The 27,956-nt window shown below is 39.5% G+C and overlaps 1 protein-coding gene and 1 pseudogene across 1 annotated transcript; both read left to right on the plus strand.

The window, feature by feature from the left end:
* The first annotated feature begins 232 nt into the window (after positions 1-232).
* On the plus strand, positions 233-27,930 carry MOGAT1 (monoacylglycerol O-acyltransferase 1). The gene is made up of 6 exons (XM_036856960.1): positions 233-468; positions 16,618-16,796; positions 17,151-17,355; positions 19,553-19,727; positions 20,284-20,483; positions 27,667-27,930. The coding sequence occupies exons 1-6, from the start codon at positions 375-377 to the stop codon at positions 27,819-27,821; spliced, it is 1,008 nt and encodes a 335-aa protein (XP_036712855.1). The 5' UTR covers positions 233-374; the 3' UTR covers positions 27,822-27,930.
* LOC118897704 lies at positions 12,637-13,209 on the plus strand (annotated as a pseudogene).
* Positions 27,931-27,956: the final 26 nt, after the last annotated feature.

Raw genomic sequence — 27,956 nt, forward strand, 5'->3', positions numbered from 1 at the left:
GATCCCAGGTCTCGGGCGAGGTTGCAGGAGCCCGCGTCGCCGAGCTCTGGCAGGCTGCCAGGTGACCCCTCTCGTCCACCCTTGTGCCCAACGCGGCGCGCTCTCCTCTGCGCCCGGGCGCGCCAGCCAATGCGCCCCGGGCGCCGCAGCTGCTCCCGAGCCCGGGCGCGTGATTGGCAGCCTCCAGCCTCAGCCCCGGCGCGCCCTCCCACCCAAGACTAAGTCCAGTCCGCGCCCACTCCGGGGCGGTCGCCGCCTCCTCTGCGCCGGGGTGCCGGGCGCTGGGCCGGCAGGCAGCGCACACCCTGCAGGCGCCGCGGAGCAGTGAGGTCCCAGGCGGCAGCGCTCGGCGCAATCCTCGCTCCGGCCGGGCCATGAAGGTCGAGTTTGCGCCGCTCAACATCCCGCTGGCGCGGCGGCTGCAGACGGCGGCGGTGCTGCAGTGGGTCCTGTCCTTCCTTCTGCTCGGTAAGGACTCCCGGCCGCGCAAGATCCGGGCGAAACACCGCGGTGCCTGGGGCTCCGTCTCCCCCCTCCCGGACATCACTACTTCCCTTGTAAGCCAGAGCAGGCAGGTCACAGAGGGCATTTGTAGCTAATTTAGGACTCCCCTCTTTGATTCATCTTTCCACGTGAACTTTGTAGCAAGCCACTGATTGCCGACTTTATTTTCCCCTGTGCTGTTTTTCAGACTCGAGGTGTACTTTACCCACAGTAAAAGGCACAGATTTTAACTCGATGAGTTTTGACAAATGTGTACATCCAAGTGTAACCACGACCCAATCGAGCTATAGGACATTGCACTTAAGCCCCTCAAAAGTAGATAAACTCGTTTCTTGAATTACCGATTCATAAATGGAAAAACAATGCCCAAGGATTTGAAACCTGGTTCCTTCCTTATCCCCACCCTCATAACAAATATCTGTGTTAGCTTTTCCGTGTTTAAGATTTTCCAGATGCAGAAAGGTACCTTGCTGCAAAGAAGACTGCACCACACGTTAGGTTGGGTTGGATGGCCTCTGTCTGTAAATAATTCGACCCAGGAGAGTGTGTTCTGGCCAGTTCCCAAGTTACGCTCATGTAGAAATGCACAGGAGCCAGTCACTAGATGGGGCAGGGGGCTAATCTGCGAGATGTTTCTCTGGATGTTTGGGGGGGGGCATGGGGAGAGTCAAGGAAAAGGAGGGGGTATAAGAGGACAGGAATTACTGGGAACTTAAACTCTTCAGAAGGCTAAAGTCATTTGTGTGCTATAAGACCATGGGTTGTACACTGTCCAGGCCACAGTAATAATAAATTCATTCCACTATAGAGGTTTACAATTTTGAAACCATTTTACATTTTGAATGCCTGGATCAGTGGTTCTCAACCCTGGCTGCACATTAAGATCACTGGAGGAATTTCTAAAAAATAAGATACCCAGGCTCTATCCCTAGAATTTTGAATTCATTTGTTTCAGAATGGAACCTGCACATCGGGATTTTTTTTTTTTTTTTAATAAACTCTCCAAGTACAGCTAGAGTTTACTAAAAAAGGACATTCAAATAATTAACTCATTTAGTCCTCCTAGGCCAAACTGTTGAGACAGCATTGCACTTTGTTTTGCTCTAGGCCAAAGTACCATTGAGGTAACAGCTACACTTATCTAGGGCTTCGTGTGTGTCAGGTACTGTTCTGCCAGCTGCAGCTTGGCACTTGCCATCTACCTCTACAGTTCTAAGCACCATACACTATTAACCATGTAATCTTCACAACAGCCCTATGAGGTATGGACTGTGTCTTCCTGCGCTCATTGTACAGATGAGGGAACTAAGAGGTGAAGTGAACTGTTCAAGGTCACACAGTTAGTAGGAGGTGCAGGAGCTACGTGCAAACCCAAATATTCTACCCAGAGTTCCTGCTTTAACCACTGCGCTGTCCAATTTAATGCCTTGAACCTGGAGGCTGACTTTCTTGCTCATCAGCCAGCACATCTCTGATAGCCCACTGTCCTTTCCTTCCATGGCCCTTATCATTGCTTGTATTTGTGTATGTCTGTGGTTAGTTGAGAAAGGTCTCTATTGCCATCTGTAGGAGAGCAGAATTTGCCATCCCAGAATATGTCTCTTTGGTATATTAATTATTTTAAGCTGGTTATTTTCTAAGAAGCAGCAGACATGGGAAAAACTCTGAAAACCTAGTGGGAGTTACCCTTTTGTAAGAAACATTTACATTTATAAGGGAAATCTCTATTTGTAAGGGTGTCTCCCTTGCTGTACCAGGAAGAGGATGATGACCAAATCTCTAGAAACCTACCAATGAAGAAGGCAGGGACTTAAATTTGCATAAAACCTTACCCTTCCTGACTGTGCTTTTCCTGATAACCTCCCATAACTGACTCAACCCACCTTCAATATCCTTTTTTGTCTTTAGCTGAGGATGGTATTTAAGGGGAGGGTTTTGGCCATTTTGGCAAGTTACTCAGTTTTCCTGGGTCTCCCCCAGGCATACATATTATTAAAATTTTGTTTGATTTTCTCCCATTAATCTGTCTCACGTCAATTTAATTCTTAGATCAGCCAGAGGAACATAGGAGGGTAGAGGAAAATTTCTTCCTCCCTGATACATCCTAGTTCACAAGCTCAGTGAGGGAGTACCCAGCACGTGCCTGGCCCATGGAAGGCACACAATAAGTACTGGTTGAATGTCTTCACTCTGTTACCCAAAAGGGAAGTGGTCCACCCCACATGTCCCTATTTGTATCAACTCTTGTATGTAAATCCCCACAGCGACCCTAGAGGTAGGGGCTAACACCTGTACTCATTTTCCAAAGATAGAGCTTGGAGGTGTAGTAACTGCTCAAGGTCACAAGGTGGGTGGTAGAGCCTTATGTGTCACATGTGAATGGACTAATGACTTAGACATGGCCCACCAGTCCTAATTTGAATCAAACTACAGTGGCTTGACAGACAATTCATTTAAATGCTCTTATCGCATGCATTTGACCCTTGTGTTATTTTGTATTATCGTATATTTTGGAAATTTTATTATGAAAAATTCCAAACATACAGAAAAGTAGAGAAGGGTATAAACTCCCATATACCCATTACTTGGATTTATAATTATTTTAACAATTTGCTATATTACTTTTACCTATTTTGCAAAAATATTTTAAAGCAAATCACATTGTATTTTAATCCCAAGTACTTTAGTATGCCTATTATAAAATTGTTTTACATAATTATAGTAACATTGTCCCATGTAGCATAATTAACAGTAATTGCTTAAAATCATCTAAACCAAGTCAATATTCATATTTCCTAAAATTGAGCCCCAAATACACTTTTATGTGTGACTTACTTGAATCAGGATCCAAAAAAGCCCCCTGGGTTGCATTTAGTTTTTAATTTAGAACAGTTTTTCCCCCATTTGTTTTCTTGTCAATGAAGCATTGAAGAAGCCAGGTTATCTGTCCTGCAAGATGTGTCACCTTCAGGAGTTCTCTGATTGCTATTTTGTATGGTTAACTTGTTCCTCAATTCCCTGTATTTCTTCTAAAATGGAAGTTGGAGCTAAAGGTTTGATTAGATTTAGGTGAAACCTTTTTGCAAGTCCTTTTCCAAGGTGCTGCTGTGTGCTCATGTTGCATTATGTCAGAATGCACATAATGTCTAGCTATCCCATTATTAGTGTCTAAAAGTGGTCAGTGGGTCCAGGTAGGAAGAAATGTGAGGGGTGGTAATTGACATGCTGCAAATAAAAGTTCCCTATTGACCGTTGACCTTTCACCTAGTCTCCATTAATGATCATTGACCAAATTAACTGTTTTATTTGGGACTACAAAATGGTAATTTTCATATTCTATCATTCATTCTTCACATATTAACTAGAATTTATGTCAGGAATAATTTTCCCTCATCATCTAGGGCCATTGATTACCCTACAATTCAATTCTTACAGTAAAGGCAGGATAAACGCTTACCTATTTCTTTCCATTTTAATTATTTTAAAGTAAGGAGTTGATGTAGTATCTCCTTCCAATGGTGATAAGAGAAGTTTTATTAACTATGTATTTTAAAGTCTCTAAATCAAAATCTTGGAATGCATTTTTCTTTCCACCATCAGGAAATGAGTTTAAGCTATTAGCACTTGGGATATATTTAAAAAAAAAAAAAAAGCAGAATGTTTCATTTAGTCATGAAATCAAATACTGTTTCCTTGAGATAAATGTTAAGTGCCTGTCTTCCAATCTTATAACAATGTATTATTTTTAGGTGTGCAACATAATGATTTGATATATGTCTATTGCAAAATGATTTCCACAGTAAGTTTAGTTAAAATCCATTACCACACATAGTTACACATTTTTTTCTCTTATGATGAGATCTTTAAGATTTACTCTCAGCAACTTTCAAATATGCAATACAGTATTAACTATAGTCACCATGCTGTACAGTACATGCCTAGGACTTATTTATCTTATAACTGGAAGTTTTTAACATTTTGATCAATTTTACTCATTTTGCCTCCCCCCCAGACCCCCCTGCATACCACCTTTGGCAACCACCAATCTATTCTCTGTATCTATGAGCTTGTTCTTTTGTTTTGTTTGTTTGTCCACACATGTAAGATTATGTATTTGTCCTTCTCTGCCTCACTGATTTCACTTAGCGTAAAGCCCTCAAGGTCTATCCATGTTGTCACAGATGGCAGGATTTCCTTTCCATGGCTGAATAATATTCTATTTCATATATGTAGTATATATCACATTTTCTGTATCCATTCATCTGTTGATGGACACTAGTTGTTTCCACATCTTGACTATTGTAAATAACGCTGCCGTGAACATGGCGGGGTGCAGATATCTTTTCCAGATAGTGATTTCATTTCCTTCAGTAAATGCCGAGAAGTGGAATTGCTGGATCACCTATCTTCCAATCTTAATATTCAAGAAACTGAAACATTACTTACTAGCTTGTGTGCTACCAACCTGCTAACTGAAAAGTGGAAAACTGAAAAAGAGAGAGTCAACATTTATTGACCATCTCCTATCTACAACTCCTTGTGGCAGGGATTATTAGGTTTATTTTTTTCGGTGAGAAAACTGAAGCTCAAGAGGTATGTATCTTACCTAAGACCATGTGGTGAGACTGTGATCTTTTACTAAATGGGTCTATTTATTTACTTATTTATTTAAGCAGCCTTATTGTGACACTGTCAAACAGTTAACGGCACATATTTATTTTATTTTATTTTTTGGCTGTGCCGTGAGGCTTGTGGGATCTTAGTCCCCCGACCAGGGATTGAACAAGGGCCTTTGGCAGTGAAAGCTCAGAGTCCTAACCACTGGACTGTCAGGGAATTCCCACTGCACATATTTAATGTGTACAGTTTAAGTTGTCACATGAACACCCGAAAAAAATATTGCCACAATTAAGGTAGTGAATATAGCCATCATCCCCAAAGGTTTCTCATATCCCTTTTGTAACCCCTCCTTCCCCCATCTACAGGCATCCACTTCTTAATGTGGTTGCTGTCATTCATAATACTGGTTTGCATTTTCTAGTGTTTTATATAAATGGAGACACAGCATATGTACTCTTTTTTTTTGGTCTGGCTTCTTTCACTGAATATAATTATTTTGAGATTCGTTCTTTTTGTAGGTGTATTAAGTAGTTCATAGCTTTTTTGTTTCAAAGTGGTATTCTAGTGAGTGAATGTATTGCAATTTGTTCATTCATCTAAAGATGAATATTTGGGTTGTAGCTATTATCAATAATACTGCTGTGAACTTCTACCTACATGTCTTAACGAGTGTATACTTTCTTTTTTTTTTTAAATTTATTTATTTTATTTATTTTTATTTTTGGCTGTGTTTTGTCCCCGTTGCTGCATGCGGGCCTCCTCCAGCTGCGGCCAGCGCGGGCTTCTCATTGCAGTGGCCTCTCCTGCCACGGAGCATGGGCTCTAGGCACGTGGGCCACAGTAGTTGTGGCTCGCGGGCTCAGTAGTTATGGCTCGCAGGCTCTAGAGCGCAGGCTCAGTAGTTGTGGCACACGGGCCCAGTTGCTCCGTGGCATGTGGGCATCTTCCCGGACCAGGGATCGAACCCATGTCCCCTGCATTGGCAGGCGGACCCCCAACCACTGTGCCACCAGGGAAGCCCTATAATTTCTTTATTCTTGGGTAAACCTAGGAATGGAATGGTTGATCATGTTATGGTAGGAGCAGGTTTAACTTTTTAAGAAATTGCCAAACTTTCTTCCCAAGTTGTTGTACCAGTTTACATTCCCACCAGCACCGTATGAGAGTTCCAGTTGCTCCATATCCTTGCCATCATTTGATATAGACAGTCCTTTTAATCTTTGCAACTTTAACAGGTGTGTAGTGGTGTCTCTCACTGTAGCTTTTGTTCACATTTCCCTGATGTCTAACGATGTTGAACATCTTTTCGTGTGCTTGTTTGCCATTTGTATTTCTTTTTTAAAAAATAATCTTTCTTTTAATTTAGTCTTATTTCATTTTTTTAATATAAATTTACTTGTTTTATTTATTTATTTTTGGCTGTGTTGTGTCTTCGTTGCTGCGCACGGCATTTCTCTAGTTGTGGCGAGTGGGGGCTACTCTTTGTTGTGGTGTGCAGGCTTCTCATTGCAGTGGCCTCTCTTGTTGCGGAGCATGGGCTCTAGGCACGCAGGCTTCAGTAGTTGTGGCATGCGGGCTCAGGAGTTGTGGCTCACGGGCTTAGTTGCTCCACGGCATGTGGGATCTTGCCAGACCAGGACCCGTGTCCCCTGCATTGGCAGGTGGATTCCTAACCACTGTGCCACCAGGGAAGTCCCTGTATGGTTTCTTGGTTGAAGTACCTGTTTAAATCTTTTGCCCATTTTTGATTGGGTTGCTTGCTTTCCTATTATTGAGTTTTGAGACTTTGTGTTCTTCTGGATATACGTCCTTTATCAGGCATACACTTTGCATAGAGTTTTTTCTTCCAGTCTATGGGTTATCTTTTGTGTATCTGAAGAGCAGAAATTTAAAATTTTGGTGAAGTCTAACTTATCCATATTTTCTCTATGGATTGTGTTTTTGGTGTTATATCTAAGAAATCTTTGCTTAAGCTAAGTTCACAAAGATTTTATACGTTTTCTTCAAGTTTTATAGTTTTAGGTTTTACATATAGATCTATGATCCATTTTGGGTTCATTTTTGTATATAGTACAAGGTCCAAGTTCATTTTTTTGGCATATGTTTAATCTAATTGTTGCAGCTCTGTTGTTCAAAAGAAAAAAAAAGCTGTTTTTTCTTTACTGCATTGGGCTTGTGCTTTTGTTAAAAATCAGTTGTCCATATATGTGTGGATTTATTTCTGGATTATTCTGTACCATTAATCTGTTTATCTATCTTGATGCCATTACCATGTTGTTTTGATTACTGTGACTTTATAATAATTCATGAAATCAGATAGTGTTAGTTCTCAAGCTTTGTTCTTTTCTTCAGAGTTGTTTTGACTGTTATAGGTTCTTTACATTTTCATATGCATTTTAGAATTGGTTTGTCAGTTTATACTAAAAAGCCTGCTGGGGTTTTCATTGGAATTGCTTTTTGATTGAGATTAGTTTATAGTTTAATTTGGAGAAAATTGACGTCAAAAAATGCTGACTCTTCCACTGTTGATTTTATTTATATCAGAAGTTTTCAACTTTAGAGTATATCTAAGAATCACCTGGGGACTTGTTAAAATGCAAATTCCCCAGAGATTTTGATTCTGTAGGTGTCAGGGAGGGCCCTTAAAATTGTTTTCACTTTTTATTTTGCAGTAACTTCAAAAATAATAATTATAAGATTTTTTTTGTAATTTTCTATATTTCTTCATCAAATTCCCCAAATGTTAACATTTTACCATGTTTCCTTTATCTTTCTCTCTCACACATGTATATCATCATCATCATCAAGTGAACTCTTTAAGAGTAAGTTGCAGACATGGTCTCCCTTTATCCCTAAGTACTTCCGCACATATTTCCTAATATATATCTCTTACATAACCACAGTACAATTATCCAAATCAGAAAAATAACAGTGTTTCTGTACTCTGACCTAATCCAGAGGCCCTATTCATATTTCAGCGATTGTCCTGCTGATGTCCTTTATAGCAAAGGAATCCACATGTTGTATGTAGTTACATCTTTTTAGTCTCCCTTCATCTGGAAAATTTTGAGGGAGCACATTTTAACATTCACTCTAGTGATTCATACTAGATTCCTGGACTTGCATAAACACTACTGTGCCTCTTTTATCGTGGATTATTTCTGTGGTTTTCAGTTTGTAGGTATACAAAGTATTTGTGCTTCTTTTGTCCTTCAGCTTGTAAAGCTTTCTGAAATAGTATGAAAATGGGACTGGTTTCAACTGGATCCTTGTTATAATTTATTTGACTTCATTAGGCAAAGAAATAGGTCCAATAATGAATTCACTTTTAAACAAGAAAAATGCAGATCCTTGTACGGCAATACTTTTTAAAGGCGATATGGAGCAGACCCACGTATGAGGAATACTAGGCTGAAAAATTCTGCAAAGTGTTCTGAGATTTGTCTTTTAGCCCCATGTTTCTTTTAGCCCTAAGAAACTCTGGGAGGCAAGTTTTCTTAAAGCAGGAATTTTAAAAATTAGAGGAATGTTATACTTACATTCTTATACTCAGCAGATGACACTGATTGATATTTTGAAATACAATGCCTCAGGAATAAAAAGGAAAAGAATGTGACGTGCTAAAGGATTTTGCTTGCCTCTCAGTTGTTTTCTTTCTCCATACTATGTTAAATGGCTAAAATAAGTATAGAAACAGTTTTCCTAGGGGGAAAAATGAAAACTTCTTGGATACAAGTGGAAAGGATACACATACAAGTTAAATATTTTAAATTATTTCTTAATTGGTCACTGGTCACTACTTAATGCAAGTAAGTAAACTTCCACTAGTTTTCACAGTGTTTTTCTGATGGAGTTTGCTCATCAGATTTAATAGAGTCATGTTAAAGATGAGAATATTCTTATATAAGTAGATTTGTTCTGCAGTGTTTAGTTTCTTTTTTTCCCTTTAGTGGAACCATTTTATTTATCTTTTTAAAATAAGTTTTGATTATAAGGTAGTTCATGCTAGTTGTTAGAAAAACTGGAAACTGTAGAAGAGCTTTTAGAAGAGACTAGAAAAAAGTCCATATTCCCATCCAGAGATAACTATTGTAAATGTTTTGGCATATTCCTTTCCTCTTGTTTACCTATTTAAAAAAATTTATTAAAATAATATATGCGCTAGAAAATAAATCAAATAATACATTGGGTTGAGCCATATGAAACTGGTGTTTTTAAAGGTCTCAAGCAGTCAGTGGTGGCTGATAGCTAACATTTATTGAGAGTTTCCTAGATGCCATTGTTACCAAACCGAGGTTCGGCTGCTCGCTGCTCGTAAGCCAATAATTCAAGAGGCAAGTGTCAGTAGAAAGGAAAGGTGTTTTTGTCAGAAAAGCTGGCAATCTGGGAAGAAGGTGGACTCGTGTCCAGAGACCAGCTCTGAAGATTCTGCTCAGCCATGATAGTCTTTAAAAGGAAAAATGGGGGCAGGAAGAAGAATCTCAGTGAATCATCAAGGCAGGAGGTTGGGTTCTCCATTGAGTGCAGACTGGCTGACTCTCTTCAGATGTTATCTTGCCCATGTGATCTGTCTGCAGGATTGCTTAGGGGGGCTGTTGGCGGTAGAGAGCTAGTCATTTTTTAACTGCTTAATTCTTCATTTTTACTTCTTTTTATCTAGGAAAAGAATCAGCAGGTTGGGCAAAGCATGGTATGCATTCAGGAGAGCATAAGTCAGGAGTTAGTTTCAATTGCTTAGTGATCTCATTCCTATAATTAGGTTCTTGTAAGGTTAGAGGGGAACAGAAATGGGCAAACAGGAAAGGGGCAGAAGAGCTGCTTCCACCATCATACCATCATTGTTTTTGTTTTTGTTTTTGTTTTAAGTATTCTCCTTTTATTTATTTATTTGGCCACACTGCGTGGCTTGCGGGATCGAACTTGAGCCCTCGGCAGTGAAAGCGTGGAGTCCCAACCACTGGACTGCCAGGGAATTCCTGCACCATCATTGTTCTAATGGCTTTCTGTGTGTTATTTTATTTAAGTTTCACTAACCAATTTTCCATATTATAAATAATACTTTATTAAATCGTAAAAAAACTGATAAAGAAGGAAAACTAAAACCTAGAACTTAAAGGAATTTTTCAACTTATATACATCAGGTCTTTGAAGAAATGCCACAGGCAAAGTGTGTTGTTAGGATTCATTTACTTTTCAAATTCTGCTAACATCCATGGAGCATTTGCCATGGGTCAAACACTACAATACATTTTCATTTGTACTCTCTTGTATTTTAAGTATTCAGGTTGAATCCCTTGAAGCCAGAACGGTTGGAGGCAGCAGAGGTAGGAAAAGTCCACGTAAGCACTGAAGGACCTTCCACCACCCAAAAGCTGTAGACCTGGCCACCACTCCTTGCCAAAAGTCTTTAGTTCATGAAAAAAGGAAATTTATATCCCTGATTTTGCTGGAACACTTCCTTCTATAAAACTAGGGATACCTGAAGGCAGCTTTGAAGCTAAAAGTGGGTCATTGGATCGATCATTCCCTCTGTATGTATGAGATTGGAGATGAAGACTTTGCTGCAAATGTAGGGCTCTCTGTGAGGTCCCAACTTGTTCCCAGTCAAATAGCAGTGCTTAACTTATTATGCATTATTATCAATTACATGTATAATTCATACATTTCCCCATCTTTTTTTTCTTTATTTTATTTTATTTTTAAAAATATATTTATTTAATTTATTTTTTGGCTGCATTGGGTCTTCGTTCCTGCGCATGGGCTTTCTCTAGTTGCAGCGAGCGGGGGCTACTCTTTGTTTCAGTGCATGGGCTTCTCATTGCGGTGGCTTCTCTTGTTGCGAAGCATGGGCTCTAGGCGTGTGGGCTTCAGTAGTTGTGGCTCATGGGCTCTAGAGCGCAGGCTCAGTAGTTGTGGCACGTGGGCTTAGTAGTTGCAGTGCACGGGCTTAGTTGCTCTGCAGCATGTGGGATCTTCCCGGACCAGGGATCGTACCCGTGTCCCCTGCACTGGCAGGCGGATTCTTAACCACTGCGCCACCAGGGAAGCCCCCACACCCGTCTTTTAATTTTGGAAATTTAGAAGTATTTAAAGAATAGTTCAGTATACATTCTTTTTACCTAGATTCACCAACTCTTAGGATTTTTCAGTGTTTGTTTTCTCTGTTTCTATAGACACACACCCAGTTTGTTGTTACCGTTGCTTTTGAACCATTTGAAAGTAAGAAATTAAGTTGTAAAAATCATTGCACTTCATTCCTCAATACTGTAGAATGTGTTTCCTGAAAACAAGGATTTTGTGCATAATTGCAATTCCATTATCACACCCAAGAAATCATTGAAACAATAACCTTATTTAATACATGGCTCATATTCAAATTTCCCTAATTGTCTTCAAATTTTCCTTTAAAACTAGACCTGTTCCTATACTTTTTGTTTTTTCATCTTTTATAACACTGATATTTTTAAAACAGCCCCAGCTAATTATCTTGTAGGATGTCCCCTAGTCTGGACTTGCCTAATTATGTTCTCATGATTAGAGTCAGGTTAGACATTTTTGGCAACAAGGTCACAAAGGTGATGGGGTATATTTCCCACTTGATCATAAGAAGAGGCAAATGTCATTTTGTCCCTTTACTGATGATGGTAAGCTTAGTGCCGATGCATACACTTTGGCTGAGCCTTTCTGACTTTCAGTACTGTTAAAGGAGTGGGGCATTGCTGCACTATTCACAGTAGCCAGAAGGTGGAGACAGCCCACATGTGCATCAACAGATAAACAAATGGATAAACAAGTTGTGATCTATCCATACATGCGAATATCATTCAGCCATAAAAAGGCATGAAGTACCGATATATGTTACAACATGGCTGAATCTCAAAAACTTGATTGTAAGTGAAAGCCTACAGAAGGTTACATATTGGATCATTGCATTTATATGAAATATCTAGAATAGGTAAATCTGTCAAAAAAGAATGCAGATTGGTGCTTGCCAGGGACAGGGGAAAGGGAAATAGGGAGTAACTGTTTAATGGGTACAGAGTTTTATTTCAGAATGATCCAAGTGTTTAGGACCTAGATAAAAGTGGGAGTTGCACAACAATGTCAATGTACTAAATGCAACTGGATTGTTTTCTTTAAAATGGCTAATTTATGTTATGTGAATTTCACCTCAAAAAAAAAAAAAATAGCGGGAGGCAGCTTCCTCAATGATGTAGAGAAAGTAGAAATCTATGGCAGTTAAGTGAAAATAGAGTATAAGTGATTGGGGGCTGACTTGTGGTTTCTTATCCAGAATGTACCCAAGTCAAGGAAGCTGAAATTTCGGGGAATTCCCTGGTGGTCCAGTGGTTAGGACTCTGCCCTTCCACTGCAGGGGGCACGGTTCCATCCCCGGTCAGGGGACTAAGATTCCCACACACTGTGATGCAGCCAAAGAAAAAAAAAAAAAAAGAGCTGTTCCCGGGTGGTGCGTGGGGCTGGCGGCCGACAGCTGCCCCTGCCGCCACCAACATGGAGAGTTTGTACCGAGTCCCGTTCTTAGTGCTGGAATGTCCCAACCTGAAGCTGAAGAAGCCACCCTGGGTGCACATGCCGTCGGCCATGACGATGTACGCTCTGGTGGTGGTGTCTTACTTCCTCATCGCCAGAGGAATCGTTTAGGATGTTACTGTCGAACCTCCAGGTGTCGGCTCCATGACTGAAGAACATGGGCATCAGAGGCCAGTAGCTTTCTTGGCCTACAGAGTAAATGGACAATATGTTATGGAAGGACTCCCATCCAGCTTCTTGTTTACAATGGGAGGTTTAGGTTTCATAATCCTGGACCGATCCAATGCACCAAACGTTCCCAAACTCAATAGATTTCTCCTTCTATTCATTGGATTCGTCTGTGTCCTACTGAGTTTTTTCGTGGCCAGAGTATTCATGAGAATGAAACTGCCGGGCTATCTGATGGGTTAGAATGCCTTTTGAGAAGAAATCAGTGGATACTGAATTTGCTCCTGTTAATGAAGTTTTAAAGGCTGTACCAGTCCTCTGATATGAAATATGGAAAAGGATGAAAAGCAGCAGAAAAGAAACATCTAGTGAAAACATAGGAAGTATATTATAGCTTGGACTAGAATGTCTTCTTGGTATCAAAGAGACAAGCTTATCAGTATTTTTTCCTGCTGGCCTATACTGACATACCAATGATGTTAAGTGGCAGTTTCTTCTTTTTTTAATTTCTTAAAGAAAATATACTTCATTTCTACAACTATAATATTGAATAAAATAATTATTTTTTACAAACCCCTTAACATTTTTTGGAGATGACATTTCTGACCTTCAGAAGTTAGTGTAAAATCAGAAAGTGAGATCCCATAAGCTGAGAACTCTGGACAGATGATCAGCTTTACCTGTGGTGCTTTGCCTTTAAACAGAGTGTGTGACAGTACATCATTTCAGATATGTATGTAAGACTGTTTCCTGAACAATAAGATGTATGAAAGGAGAAGAAATAAATAATTTTTCTAATTAAAAAAAAAAAGCAGCTGAAATTTAGGCCTTCAGTGCAACTTGGTTTATGAATCTAAACAATTTTTTTTAAAGTATCAACGTTAGTTTTGAGAGCTGCACAATGTTTTGGAGTAAATTTTTTTAACTTTCTCTTCTGTTTGACCTCCAGTTTAGGAGAATCGTGTTACCTTGGATTGCTTAGTGGGATAAAAATAGAAAATAGAGGTGATCTAGTCACCTAGTTTTTGTAGTGTTTTCTGCTTTCAATCCAATTTAGGATCAAGGGATTAAAAAACTACTTTGGTCCTATTTATGATATGAAATAAATCTTTATGCAAGATTATGTTATTAGAGAAAAGTTGTTAGAAGCCCAAATATTCAAAAACAAGAGAATTTGAATTAGTACTGACAACCAATGGAATGTTGCTCAGTCATTAAAAATAACACTCGTGGAGAGGTTTTAATGCCAAATTTATAATACCAAGCAGCTAAGATGAGATAATCGTAAGTGATCAAATACAGAATAAAAAATATGTGTGATCAACTGTGTTAAAAAAACATAACCTGTTTGATGGAAAAAAAAAAAAAGACGGGAAAATTTAACAGTAGTTTTTGTTGGGTGACAGGAATATGAGTGTTATCTTGTCTGCTTCTACTTTTTGCATTCTCCAAATGTATCCTAGTAAACACAGTTATTATAAAAATGGCTCCCATTTGTCAAGCGCTTGCTCTGTGCCAGGCAGTGTAACATCTCTCTGTTTATTCCCCCAACAGTCCTTGGAGAGTGGTGCTATTATTAGCCCATTTCACAGGTAAAGGAATCGAGGCTCAAGAAGTAAAAGACCTCACCCCAGGTCAGGAAGCTGGTTGGTGGCACATTCCAACATAAGGAGTCCAATTTCCCATCCATGTCTTAACCACTGTACATGCAAAACACATAATGAATGTTAGAGATATGCAGTGTGTATTCACCTAGAGGAATGTGGTTGGGTGAGTGGACCATTGAATTAGTAGCTGGGGGACTTTGTTTCTGGACCTACTCTTGACTCACTCTGTGGTTGAAATTAAGTTAATTTGCTTTTGGTCTTAGTTTCTCCACCTTTATAGTAAAGAAAATAAAACCTTTCATGTGCCTGATTCTTTATGCTTATGAACCTGCTTATGTACTTGTAATAAACACATGTTTATGGTGTTATGACCATTAGCTGGGGATAGTTTGGTTTTCTAAAAAAAAAAAAAAACGTGCCTGGGTTTAAGGATTAGGCAGATCCAGGTTCAAGTCCTTTGGACACTCAAACTCCCTGAGCCTCAGTTTCCACAACTGCAAAATAGGGACAGAACTCTGTACCGTGAGGGTTGCAAGGAGGAGTAAATAAGGTTGCCCGTTGCCCATGCGAGACAGTTACTACTCAGTACCTATGCCCTCCCTCCCCTGTTCCATCATAGCTCACCTGATCCAGCTTGGGGTAGAGAATAATGAGACCTATTTATGTTTCTTGTAAATGTTTTGCACATTTTAATAAAATAAAATTAATTAACAGGGGTACATTGTCAGCGCATAGACCTGGGTAGAGGGAAGCAGATAAATCAAAATAGAGTGATCTTGGTAGGAATGAGGGCAGAGGACACTCTTTTGGCCTCACTTCTAGACTTGTGGAAACTTCCAGAATGCAAGAAAACACCCCACTGAACCGTGGAGGGCACATGCTTCCTTAACCTTTCACACACTTTTAACTTTTAACCCACCCTGGAGAGAGCAAGTCAGTCCTCTGATGGGTTCAATTCAGTATTTGGGTTAAATCTATACTGGGAAATTTGTTGATTTATATATTTCTAGAAATATAAACATGTGTTCTGTTTTTGCCAAAAAAAAAAAAAACAAAACCAAATCTATACCTACATCTATAACTATAAAACAATAATAGATCAAGGTGCTCTTACTCAGATACCATGATGGATCGTTTGGGGACAAAGCTCTTTTTAATAAAGTTGAGAATGGATAGGAGCTTGGGGGACCAAAGTCAGTACTAGATTTGAGACTGTAGCACATAATAAAGAAGAAAGAGGTAATGGCACTCCTTAAACCAGTAGTAATAGCTGGCATTTGTTGAGCACTTACTCTGTGCCACGCTTTAAGTCTTTGTGCTCCTCCCCATTGATATATTTTTCTTTTCATAAATAGTTTTTAGTATAACACATAGCACAGACATAAAAAGAAAATGTCTAGCTTAGCTTAATGTATTACTTTAAGGCAAATATTCTTGTCCCTACTACCCAGGTCAAGTTTTATCAATTCCTGCTTCATCTATTTGAAGCTATATCATTAGGTGCACAATTAGGATTGCTCTGTCATTATGAAATGTCAAGAGAAGTGGTAGGTGAGCTAAGGCGTAGAGTCACTCCTGTGCCATTTCTATCTCTGGCAATAGACTTCCGGGAAATGAAGTTTGTCATTGGAATGTGCCCTCTTCATGGGCACATGCATAATGGCTGCTCAATCAAGGTGAACACTTGTAGTAGGAATTCCTCTGCATTCCTCCTGTCAGCGACGGTTCCTCCATGTATCACGTCGGGGAGGTGGTGTAGGGCCATGAGCTTTGAGAATGGACCTTGAATTTAGACAGGTCAGCCACTTACACCTCCGTGTAGCTTGGGCAATTCACTTAACCTCCCTAAGCTGCTATTTTCCCTCTTATAAAAAGAATGTTAGGAGTGCTAGGGCTGCTTCTTTGATGCTGTGGCTACATGAGGATTAAATTTAAAAATATTTTTTGGTGGAATCCACAATACAGTACTTGGTATATACTAAACATCCAAGAAATGTTAGGTCATACTGTACCATTGCTGTCTTGTTACGTTACCTCATTTGAACCAAGGTTCAGTTGAACACACTTTGTCTATGTTAGATTCCCCCTACCTTGGGCCAATGATTGTACAGTACAGTGAGCAGATGCTAACTGACCCTGATTCCTGAGGTCTTCCCCTTTCTTACAGCACAGGTGTGCCTTGGAGTCATCGTGTTCCTGATCATATACAACTACTGGTTCCTCTACATCCCTTATTTGACATGGCTTTACTTTGACTGGCAAACCCCAGAGCAAGGAGGCAGGAGATCCGACTGGGTCAGAAGCTGGACCATTTGGAGGTACTTTAAGGACTATTTTCCAATTCATGTGAGTAGAATTGTTTTATATAGTATGGTTTTAAGCTGGGAAAAGAATTCAAATGTGTTTTTATCACATATTTTTCAAGCTTTTCCCTTTTTAGAGGGGGAGAGCCTGCAATTCAGCCCAAGTTACTAAATGGGGTCTAACCTAAATTGACAAAATTTAGAAGGCTGTGTATGAGGGGCTCTGGGTTCAGGAAACAGTTTAAAAATTTGGAAACAGCTCTGCCCCAGGAAATGAAAATGAGTCATGTTCTTCATTTCCTCTTGAACATAGAACTAATTCTGAGTCCTTCTGTTTCTTATTGGAAACTAATCAGGGAACATTTTGTTTTTTTATGTCAATATAAATGCACTGTAGCTCATCAAAACTTGGGATTTGAATCCAAGTCACAACTACATATTTGGGTTTCACCCCCATGGAGTGCTTGTTGCTGGAGCCTTTGGAAACTTTTGTACAAATTATTCAAACTTCAAGGAGCTGTTTCCTGGCCTTACTGCATATCTTCACGTGCTTCCATTTTGGTTCCGGTGTCCGCTCTTCCGAGAATATCTGATGAGTAGTGGTAAGTGAAGGCAGATCACTGTTTCTTTCTCTAGGGTTCTGGGTGGGCAGGACCACATAGAATGTCCCCTCCCAAACCAGCTGGGTTTACAGTTTCTTAGAGTAAAACTCTAAGGAGATGGATTTTGGAGAACTCAGGACACATAAGTGGGGTTTGAATCCGTGTGCCACGTGTAGAGATAAGGTTAAAGACAACAGGGACGAAGAAGGAGCCTGTCTTAGTTCAGCTGCTATAAGAGAATACCATAGACTGGGTAGCTTGAACAATAGAAATTTATTTCTCACAGTCTGAAGGCTGGGAAGATCCTGTGTCTGGTGATGCTGGTTTGCAGATGGCCATCTTCTCATTGTATCTTCACATGGTGGAAAGAGAGAACATGCTAGCTCTGTTCCTCTTCCTATAAGAACATTAACCCTGTTCCTGGGGGCTCCACTCTCATGACCTAATTACCTCCCAAGGGCCCCACCTCCTAATACCATCCTATTGGGGGTTAGGTTTCAACATATGAATTTTGGAGGAACGTAAACATTTAGTCCCTAACAGCCCTGAGAAATGCAGCATTTAAGCATGGCCTGAAGAAGGGAAGCCTCAGGAGGAAACTGAGAAGTGTCCAGAGGCAAGTGAGGACTGCCAGGTGTCTGGAAATCACGAGGCCCTCTTTCCAGTGGAAGCAATGCCTCCAGCTCTGACTCAGGGCACGCAGAGCAGAATGGCCGTGGCTTTGAACTCAGTGAAAGCTCACACCTATTTGGGCTCAGGTTCTCTACCCTCCTCTGCCTCTTCTCTTCAGAGAGTCGCTGATCATTCAGAATCCTGTCCTAATTTTATATTCCCCCAGTAATAGGAACCCACAGTAAAATGAGCATGCAATTTCCTTCAGGAGACGAAGGGCCGTGTCTTGATAAAACGAACACATTCTTTTTTTTTTTTTTTTAACATACAAGATAGCCCATTCTCAAGGCTCTGACCTTTATTTATTTATTTAATAAAATATTTATTTATTTTTGGCTGCATTGGGTCTTCGTTGCTGTGCACGGGCTTTCTCTAGGTGCGGCGAGCGGAGGCTACTCTTCGTTGCGGTGTGCGGGCTTCTCATTGCGGTGGCTTCTCTTGTACAGAGCACGGGCTCTAGGTGCGCGGGCTTCAGTAGTTGTGGCATGCAGGTTCAGTAGTTGTGGCGTGTGGGCTCTAAAGCACAGGCTCAGTAGTTGTGGCGCACAGGCTTAATTGCTCCATGGTATGTGGGATCTTCCTGGACCAGGGCTCGAACCCGTGTCCCCTGCATTGGCAGGCGGATTCTTAACCACTGCGCCACCAGGGAAGCCCCACATTCTTTTATGACTAAAAAAAGAAAACGGATAAAATCAAGAATGGAAAGAAACAATAAGACATTAAAAAGTGGTTGTCTCTGAAATATGGGTCACAAGTTGTTTGTGTTTTCATTGTTATTCTTTTCCTCCAAGAGTTCATAGTATTTTCCTCCAAGAGTACGTAGTCCATTTAAAATCTGAAAAGGAGTCTTTAAAGTTATTTTTCCATGGGAAAGGCTGATATAAAGACTGAACAATTATGTAACTTATGTCTTAAATAAACAATTTACCAAAGTCAAACTAGGCATTTGGGAATCACGCACAGATTTAGCAATTGATGTATGTTATTTGTCAGATGTCTGAATTTTTGAAACCATTTACATTATAAATCCATGTCTGAGAAATAAGAATCCATAAAGAATACCTGAAAACAGACCATTGTGTGTTCAAAAGATCCAGGGCAACCTCTTGGAGGTTATACTGTTTGGTTCTGAGCAAGGATCTATCTGCCAGGATAATGATGAAGACTACCACATACAGCTATGTAGATTTGTGCACTGAACAGCTCCAGGGGGCACCTTTTACTTATAATGCAATATGAATGTAATCTGTAGAAATGAGCAGTACACAACCTACCTGAACAAGTGATAGACCTAGTAATAAGCAAGTGACATTTTAATGACCTAACCCTGTCACCTGCCAGAATGTTAGATCTTATTAATGGCATCTATTACCAAAGATTCGGCTATGAAAAAATTATAAACCTGCAAACTGCTCCAAACGTAAGCAGTCTAGGAAATTCTGTGAAATATTTGCTGGTGCCATAGACTATTATGATAAGAGTGTAAAAGGGCAATTAGTTAACGCCTTTTGTTTTATTCACTAAGGGCCAGTCTCAGTTTCCAGGAGAAGCGTGTGTCACGTGCTCAGCAAGGAAGGAGGTGGAAACATCTCAGTCATTGTGCTTGGGGGTGCAGAGGAATCACTGGATGCCCATCCTGGAAAGTTCACTCTGTTCATCCGCCAGCGGAAGGGATTTGTGAAAATTGCTCTGACCCATGGGTAAGTGGCTTTTCATTTCAGGCACCTGGGTCAGGGAAGTTAACACATTATTAAACGAACACAAAGAAGGAAAGTAATTTTTCTGGCCCTTAAAGACGGAGCTCCTAATCGGCTTCCCAATGAAAGCAGATGTGGATGTTTAGGGGGAATGAAATACAACCTTCCCACTAAGGTAGCTCAATGTCATGGCGTCCAGCCATTCAACTTGTCTATAAGAGGAAAACAAAAAAACACAAAATTTTATATGCACAGTATAAATTCCCAGCCAAATGAACAAATGAACCATGGCCAAAACCGCAGATGACAAAGAAGCTTCCTGGAACCTTGATTTTCTATAGAATAAAATTCCACAAATCACTAAGACTACTGAGGTACCTCCCCAAAGGACCTCAGGTATAAGTCAGTTTCAATGTATGGAACATGAACTTAGCGTTATAGGGAGGCTTGGGAACATCAAAGAATTGTTAGGAATCTGTTGTAAAAGTCAGCTGGGCTAAATGAAATATTTAAATCCTTTTCATTGAAAATGCTTATTCTTCCTCCTTGTTATTTGCAGTGCTTATTTGGTGCCAGTGTTTTCTTTTGGTGAAAATGAACTATTTAAACAAGTTAGCAACCCTGAAGGCTCATGGCTTCGAACTGTGCAGGAGAAACTACAGAAGATCATGGGATTTGCTTTGCCACTGTTCCACGCCAGAGGAATTTTTCAATACAATTTTGGCCTAATGCCCTATAGGAAACCCATCCACACTGTTGGTATGTACATCAAAGACTCGAGGCTTGTTAAACTGAGTAAAAAGGATTACCTTACTTTGAGCTATGTTTATTGTTACTGAAATAGCTTTGAGTAAGAACTTCCTAAAATAATAATCCTATAGGTGTTATTTGAGCTTCATTTACAGTCTGCCTTTTATTTATGAAATGACTATGTTTTCCATTTGAATGGGAATCAATTATTTTAAAAATATTGCTATTGAACTGCAAATAGAATTTAATTTTAGAAATAGAATTTCTAATACTCTGATGAATCTATTTCTCTGTACTAGCAGATTACAACATAGCAGTTCTTTGAACACATTACATCAGAGTCTATTAATATGTGGACATTTCTGTGTAATAGATGTCTTCATCATGTTCAGTTCACATAGGCATCAGTTCATACGGCAAAAGCATTTTTTCCCCAACTAGATACATGTATTCTAATATAGACTGATTTTATCTTTAAAAATGGCACGTGTGGGGGGATTAAAATGGAGGAGGAGGATGACGACCACATTAACCCCAAGCTCCTAATTTATCCCTTCCCCCCGTCCTTTGCCCTTTGGTAACCATAAGTCTGTGGGTCTATTTCTGTTTTGTAAATAAGTTCATTTGTATCTTTTTTTTTTAGAGTCCACATATAAGCGATATCGTATGGTATTTGTCTGTCTCTGTCTGGCTCACCTCACTTAGTATGATCATCTCTAGGTCCTTCCGTGTTTATAGCTCTGGTTTTTACTTAATGCCTGTCAAGCGTGCATCTCTTAAAGACTCAGAACAAAAGAAAATTGCTTCAGTACATCCTTCCACTTACCCCCCCGAACGATTACATCAGAAACACCAATTCTAGTCTCCAGCATCCTCAGAATCCTGCTATTATGGGAAGCCTTTTAAAAACCAAGCTAAGAATATGCATGTTTCATAAAGACTCAGCTGCGTGCTCTTAGGGTGGTCAGGTGGGAGTCAGATGACTGAGGGCAGCCTGGTTTGTGTGAACCGGACCCTCAGACAATGTGTATTTAAAGACTTTTATTTACTTGGAGAAACACAAGTTAGGGGTAAGTTATTTACAGTTCCATAAACAAAAGCAAAAGTTATGTATCATTCACGTGCGCCAGAGAATAAAACACAATATGGTATTGAAACCATGATCTAAGTTGCTATGCTCATTTCTATTTTAAATCAGTGCGCTTCAAACCCAGAGCTGTTTCTCTGCTGACTCCCTGACACACCCCAAGCAGAATTCAGGCAGCGTCCAGAGTGGCAAGTTATTTTGGGGTCCTTCTACTCCCCCTTCTACTTAATTAAGAGTTTGTTAACTCTACCTTGCATCACAAGAACTCATTAAATATTAGCTGAATTCACCCTAAATCGTTACTGCATCTATAATCCTCTCACTCCCAGGTGTCCAGAGATGCTCTGATTCTCCATCCTGTAAATAGTTTTCCCCCATATCTCTCAGACCGCACTTCATCAGCAACTTCAACCAGAGCATTCATTTTTTTAAAATAGATTTATTTATTTTATTTATTTATTTTTGGGTGCGTTGGGTCTTTGTTGCTGCGCGTGGGCTTTCTCTAGTTGCGGCGAGCGGGAGCTACTCTTCATTGCGGTGCGCGGGCTTCTCATTGCGGTGGCTTCTCTTGTTGCAGAGCACGGGTTCTAGGCGCATGGGCTTCAGTAGTTGTGGCGCATGGGCTTAGTTGCTCCGTGGCATGTGGGATCTTCCTGGACCAGGGATCAAACCCGTGTCCCCTGCATTGGCAGGCAGATTCTTAACCACTGCGCCACCAGGGAAGTCCCTAGAGCATTCATTGGAGTGTGAGCAAGATTCACTAAGATTCACTATGACTGTAATGGTTTTGTCTGTTAATGTCTTATTAGTTAAAATCCCTTTAAAAATGTGCTCTGGCTAATTCTAAGGTGCCATCATCAGTCTCTGCATATTTCTTACACCAGACTTTGCTAAACCATCAGGTTTCTCTGCATCCTCCATCAAAACATTCTTTCCTCTTTCCTGAGGGTCATTCTCAATGGACATAATTTATAAAGAAGCTACCATATATTTTCTTTATGTGTCACAAATAGTATGTCATTTATATATTTTATCCGGGTTATTATCAGTTTATCCAAGTACAATAAAACGTTCACATAGATTATATTTTATTACATAATAATGGAGAGAAACTGATTTCAATGTCACATCCATCATGACAACTGGGAGAGAAAAAGGAAATGAGTTTAGACTTTAAGAACAGTGTGTAAAGAGTCGCAGTTCCTTGCAAGAATGTTGCAAGGAACTAACTAAAGACTAATCTGTTGATTCACAAATGTGTCTTGAGCTCCTACCCTGTGGGCACTGAGAATATAGCAGAGAACAAATAAGGCAAAATCCCTGCCCTCCTGGAGTTCTGTGATGCAGAAACAAACAAAAAAAAGTAACATTCTTGCAAGGAACTGTGACTCTTTACACACTGTTCTTAAAGTCTAGTCTTTAGTTAGGCCTGTCTGATTATAATTGTTAAGTTTTCAGAAATAGAACAAGTACATATTAAAATTTTTTAAGATCAATTTACTATTAAGTTCAAGTCATAGAGCCAGTACAGGTGGTATGACAGAAAGTTGTTTGGGTAAGAAAGTAAAATACAAGGGAAACTTGCTATTTAAAAGAGGAAATTTCATGTGTCCTAGTATGTGTTGGATTTAAGTTTTAAAATGTCATGTTGAAAAATTTCAAATGTTCAGAAAAGTCTCATGAGTAGTAAAACGAACTCCTGTGTGCCTTTCTCCTAGACTCACCGGTTAACATTTTTTGCTACGGTTTTTCTCTCTCTCTAATGGTATCACAAATACACCTTTTACTATTGTTATTGCTGAACTGTTTAAGTGCAAACAACATGACCATTTGTTCCTAATTACTTTTATGTCTATCTCTTAAGAACAAGATTATTCTCTTTTATAATGTCAGTACAATTCAGGAAATTGAACATCGATTAAATGCTATTAACTAGTGTACATGCCATACTCAAATTTCATCAGTTGCCACAATAACATTCTTTTTAGCTATGGGTTTTGGTGAAGGGCAGTTTTTTTTCCCATAGCAGGATCATACATTGCATTTAATTTTCACTTTCTTTAGCCTACTTTAAGCTGGAATAGGTTGTCAACTTTTGTCTTTATAGCATGAGCAGTTTTAAGGCTGATAACATGATCGAATCAATGATGTCTACAACTTACTCTCAAATGGTTCTACAAAAGTAAAAATAATAATACATGTGTATATCCATATACATATTGTGTGTGTGTGTGCACAAAAATGTTTAAAACTGGTGAGTCTAGAGGAAGAAGATGCAAGTGCTTATTGTATTATTTTTTTCTATAGGTTTGAATTTTTTTTTTTTTTTTGATAAAAAAGTTAAGGGAGGGAATGTACCTTATTTAAATAAAACTGGTTTGGAACCACTTGAGGACAAAAGTAGTCCATTTTGTTTCAAGTCATTATTCTATCCTAATGGGAAAAAAAGCAGGCTAATGGATTTTCTGAATAGAAGGAAGGAAGGGGGAACCTAATTTAAATTTTAATTGTAAAGTAGGGATTAAAGGAGGTAATAATAAACGAATTAGTATGGTACCCAGTATAATGTATTAAGTGCTCAGTTAATGTTCATGAGTGTGTGTGTGTACATATGTATACACACTTATATACACACATACTTACATTGGGCATCTTCTGAGACTGCATCATAAGCCAGAGGTTTACTTGAACCCAGGTTTTGACTCTTCCCAGTCCCACTCTGCCCAGCTCTCTGCCTGGTCTCTCTCTTGTGTATGGCTACGTAGCATCTAAAGAAAGAGTAATTCCTATGTCAGACCGTTAGAGAGAGAAAACTATGCAGAATTTTCACAATTACAGAGAAATAGAACAAAGACTTCTTATTGTGAAAGATCTACTCTTTGCCTCAATGAGAAGAAAATAACTCCCATCTCCAAGCTCTTCTCCAGCTGCAAATACAATAGCTCGTGAAGCTGCTTATTCTTCATCTAGGTAAATACAACACAGCATCACAGAAATTAGAGCAAGACTGCTGTGTAAGGCAATAAAGACATAACTAATCCTGAATTGTTGGATGGAATTGAAAAGGGAACAAAGGAGCATGCCAGCTATAAAGAGCACTGAAACATAAACAAGAGCTAAGATTCCTGACTCTGCCATAAGTAGATGTTAGCCGATTTTTCCAGGGCAAAGAGTTCTACCTCCAGAGCAGCCTGATGCAGCTGGTTTTTCCTTTGTGTTATAAAAAGGGAGTCAGGCAGCAGTCTGCAACTAACCCAGTCTTATGTGGAAAACAGCTTTTTTCTCCTTGATAGTAAAAATCTCCTTTTTGTGGAGAGAGGGAACTCTGGTCTTCTAGGGCTCTGGGGACCCTTCTCAGATTTGCAAGTTTTTGTTTTGTTACCTCTGTCTGTATCCCTAAAAAGTAATTGAGAAAGGTTCTTACTCTCTAATCCAATTTTGGGTTAGTTTAGTAATGAGGGGCAGAAGTGCTGGGTTTAAATCTTCATTTCCTTTGGTTTTTTGTTTGTTTGTGTGGTTTGGTGTATGTGTATGTATAGTTTAGAAACTTTCAGCATCTCAGTTTCTCTGTGGGTAAATAAGAGAAAGACAAGTATGACTGTGTTTGTCTCACAGTTTAAAGGGAAAAATCTAATGATGATAAATTCAATATATATGAGCGTGTTTGAGCTCTCTGGAAGAACTATCTGAAATATAATAAAACGATTAATAGGAAAAGAACAGGATGGAATAACTGTAGGATATCTCAGGAAATAAGACTCAATAATTCAGAATTCACAAGCCCTAATTGAAGTAAGCTGGGAACAACACTCTTCATCTTCTTAGACCACTGTATCTCTTTATAAATCCCCCCTCCCACCCAGAATAGTTGCACTTAACCTCTCTCCTTGGGATAATTTCACTAAGAAAACAGAAGCTATTTCTATAACACCACAAATTTGCTAGTAGATATGCAGGTAGATTTCTCAATGAGCACGTGAATTTCTCAGTTTCTTTCCTCAGACAACAACAAAGATCAGAGCTGGATGGAAGCTTCAAGGTCGCCTACTCTTTTATTCCATACATGTGAAAATTAAGGCCAGAGAAGAAGTTACTTACTAGCTCGGCGTACCTGCTGGTGAGCTGGCACTGGATCTGGTCTAGCCTGGTGCTTCTTGCGCAACATCAGCCCCCAATTCCACCCCATCATTTCAGCCTCTCCAAGTCTGTATTTCAACCACAACTGACATGGGAGTGCCCTGGCCGTTCTGTGGTTAGGACTCAGTGCTTTCACTGCCTTGGGCCTGGGTTCAATCCCTGGTCGGGGAACTGAGATCCTGCAAGCTGTGTGGTAAAAAAAAAAAAAAAAAAAAAAGTCAACCTTACTGACAGCGAGATAGTTATGTTAAATTACAAAGGACTGATGTCTACTATGTATGTTTGACACCCAAGCTTTCAAGGAAAACTGTATAGGAGCTTCTTGAGGCTATATATGGTTAAAAACTTAGCAATTTGAGAATACTAATGTTGTGATAAGGAGATTATACATCTATACATAGGATATATAGATTATGTGTAACATTGTATATAAACATAGATAGATATAGATAGATATCGTCTTAATATATATTATAATATATGTGTGTGTGTTTGTGTGTATACATTCCCTTCTCTGTGCTCCCTTACCTCCCATACTATTGTCACACTTCCTTCTACTGTTATTTATCACTTCCTTCTTTCTCTGGTTTCTTCTTAACTAATCACCTTTTGTTACTAACATGGATCGAACCTTGGATGTAGCATGGGGAGACTCCGGGTGGGCAAAGGAAGCCCTGCGAGTGCCATTCTGTTACCTACAGCCCCATTTGACCTCATGCCCAAGCTAATCAAAGGTAGTAAGGAGTTTGCAGTTCCTTGAACATCCTGTACATTTTCAACTCTTGGCATCGGTAGCAGCATCAGGCCAGCAGAGGGCGCAATGAGTAGCAGAGAGGACTGAGGACAGCAGGAGGCGGAGCCACGTATATCTAGTCTCTCAAAATCTGACACAAGTGAGATAAAAGTTATTTATTATATAAATGCCTTAAAATACATGTAGAAATTGCTAGGTTTTAAAAAATTAATTAGTTCATTTTTAATTATACAGATTACACCAATGCCTTCTCATTGTAGAAAATTCATACAATACAGATAAAATGTAAATTCACCCAGCTCTACCTCCCTCCCTCCAGGTAAGGGCTATCAGGGTACCTTGTAGATTTTCTTAGTGCACTAAAAGCTTATAATGCACCTAGATATAGAAATTTTTAATAAATAGGATCATACTATGTTATTTTACAACTTTTCCCCACCTACAACATTTTAGACATCTCTGTGTGTGTACACACATATATATTTCATTTTTTAAATTGAGATATAATTGCATATAGCAGCTTCAAGTGTTGACTTGATATTTGTATATATTGTAAAATGATCACCACAATAAGTCACCATACACAGTTACAAAAATATTATTTAGTTTTTAAAAAAATTGCTGCCTAGGATTGCACTGAATGAATGGTCTGTGGTTTATTTAATGTTTTTTTCTATTAAGACTTTTGGCTGGTTTTTTTTTCCACCATTACGAACAGTGGAATCCTTGTGATTATGTTTTCTAGCACAGATACTTAGCAGTGAAGATATATATTCTTTTCATTTTTTTAGGATGCCATTAAACAGAGCCAGAATAGGGGACTGTTGCCTCCTGAGTTAAGATTTCCCAGACAGTGATAATAGAGCACTGTGGTCTGGCTGTCAGCTGTACCAGAGGAGCAAGCTGCTGACGTGCACACACAGCGATGTCCTCTTATCTCCCAGCTGCAGCCAGCACAGTAGTTCATTTGACTCAAAGTCAAAACCACAAGCGTCCTGACACTCCAGCGTCTGCTGAGAAGGAAGGCTCTTTATTTGCTACCAAAAGAGATGGTGTGACCACGGCAGGCAGCCAGTAAAATGAAAAAGGGATGGGAGCTGGCAGGCCTGACAGATTCTGATTGGGAGATCTTTCTAGGGCTGTCCATTGGAGGGGGTAGTTTGTGGTGGAGTGGTTTTGATTTCTTACGTACGATGTATTCTCTGTTTTTGCAGTTGGCCGCCCAATCCCTGTTCATCAGACCCTGCACCCGACCCCAGAGCAGGTTGAGGAGTTGCATCAGACCTATATGGAGGAGCTAAGGAAATTATTTGAGGAGCACAAAGGGAAGTACGGTATTCCAGAAAATGAAACTCTCATTTTTAGATAACTGTCCTCTTAGAAGGATACAAGAGGGCGAGAGAATATCCCATTGAAAGAACAAATATTTTAAATAAATTAAATTTTTTCTTTGATGAAGGAATCAAATTTGCAACTGAGAAGTATTATGTATGGTGACAGAAGT

Source organism: Balaenoptera musculus, chromosome 7, assembly GCF_009873245.2.
Source record: "Balaenoptera musculus isolate JJ_BM4_2016_0621 chromosome 7, mBalMus1.pri.v3, whole genome shotgun sequence".
NCBI classification, from domain to species: domain Eukaryota; kingdom Metazoa; phylum Chordata; class Mammalia; order Artiodactyla; family Balaenopteridae; genus Balaenoptera; species Balaenoptera musculus.

Bases quoted from the DNA above. Each gene is read 5' to 3' on its own strand.
- MOGAT1 (XM_036856960.1), top strand. From the start codon at position 375: ATGAAGGTCGAGTTTGCGCCGCTCAACATCCCGCTGGCGCGGCGGCTG. The intron at 17,356-19,552 runs GTAAGTGAAGGC...TTATTCACTAAG, and splicing joins AGAATATCTGATGAGTAGTG to GGCCAGTCTCAGTTTCCAGG. The intron at 19,728-20,283 runs GTAAGTGGCTTT...TGTTATTTGCAG, and splicing joins AAAATTGCTCTGACCCATGG to TGCTTATTTGGTGCCAGTGT.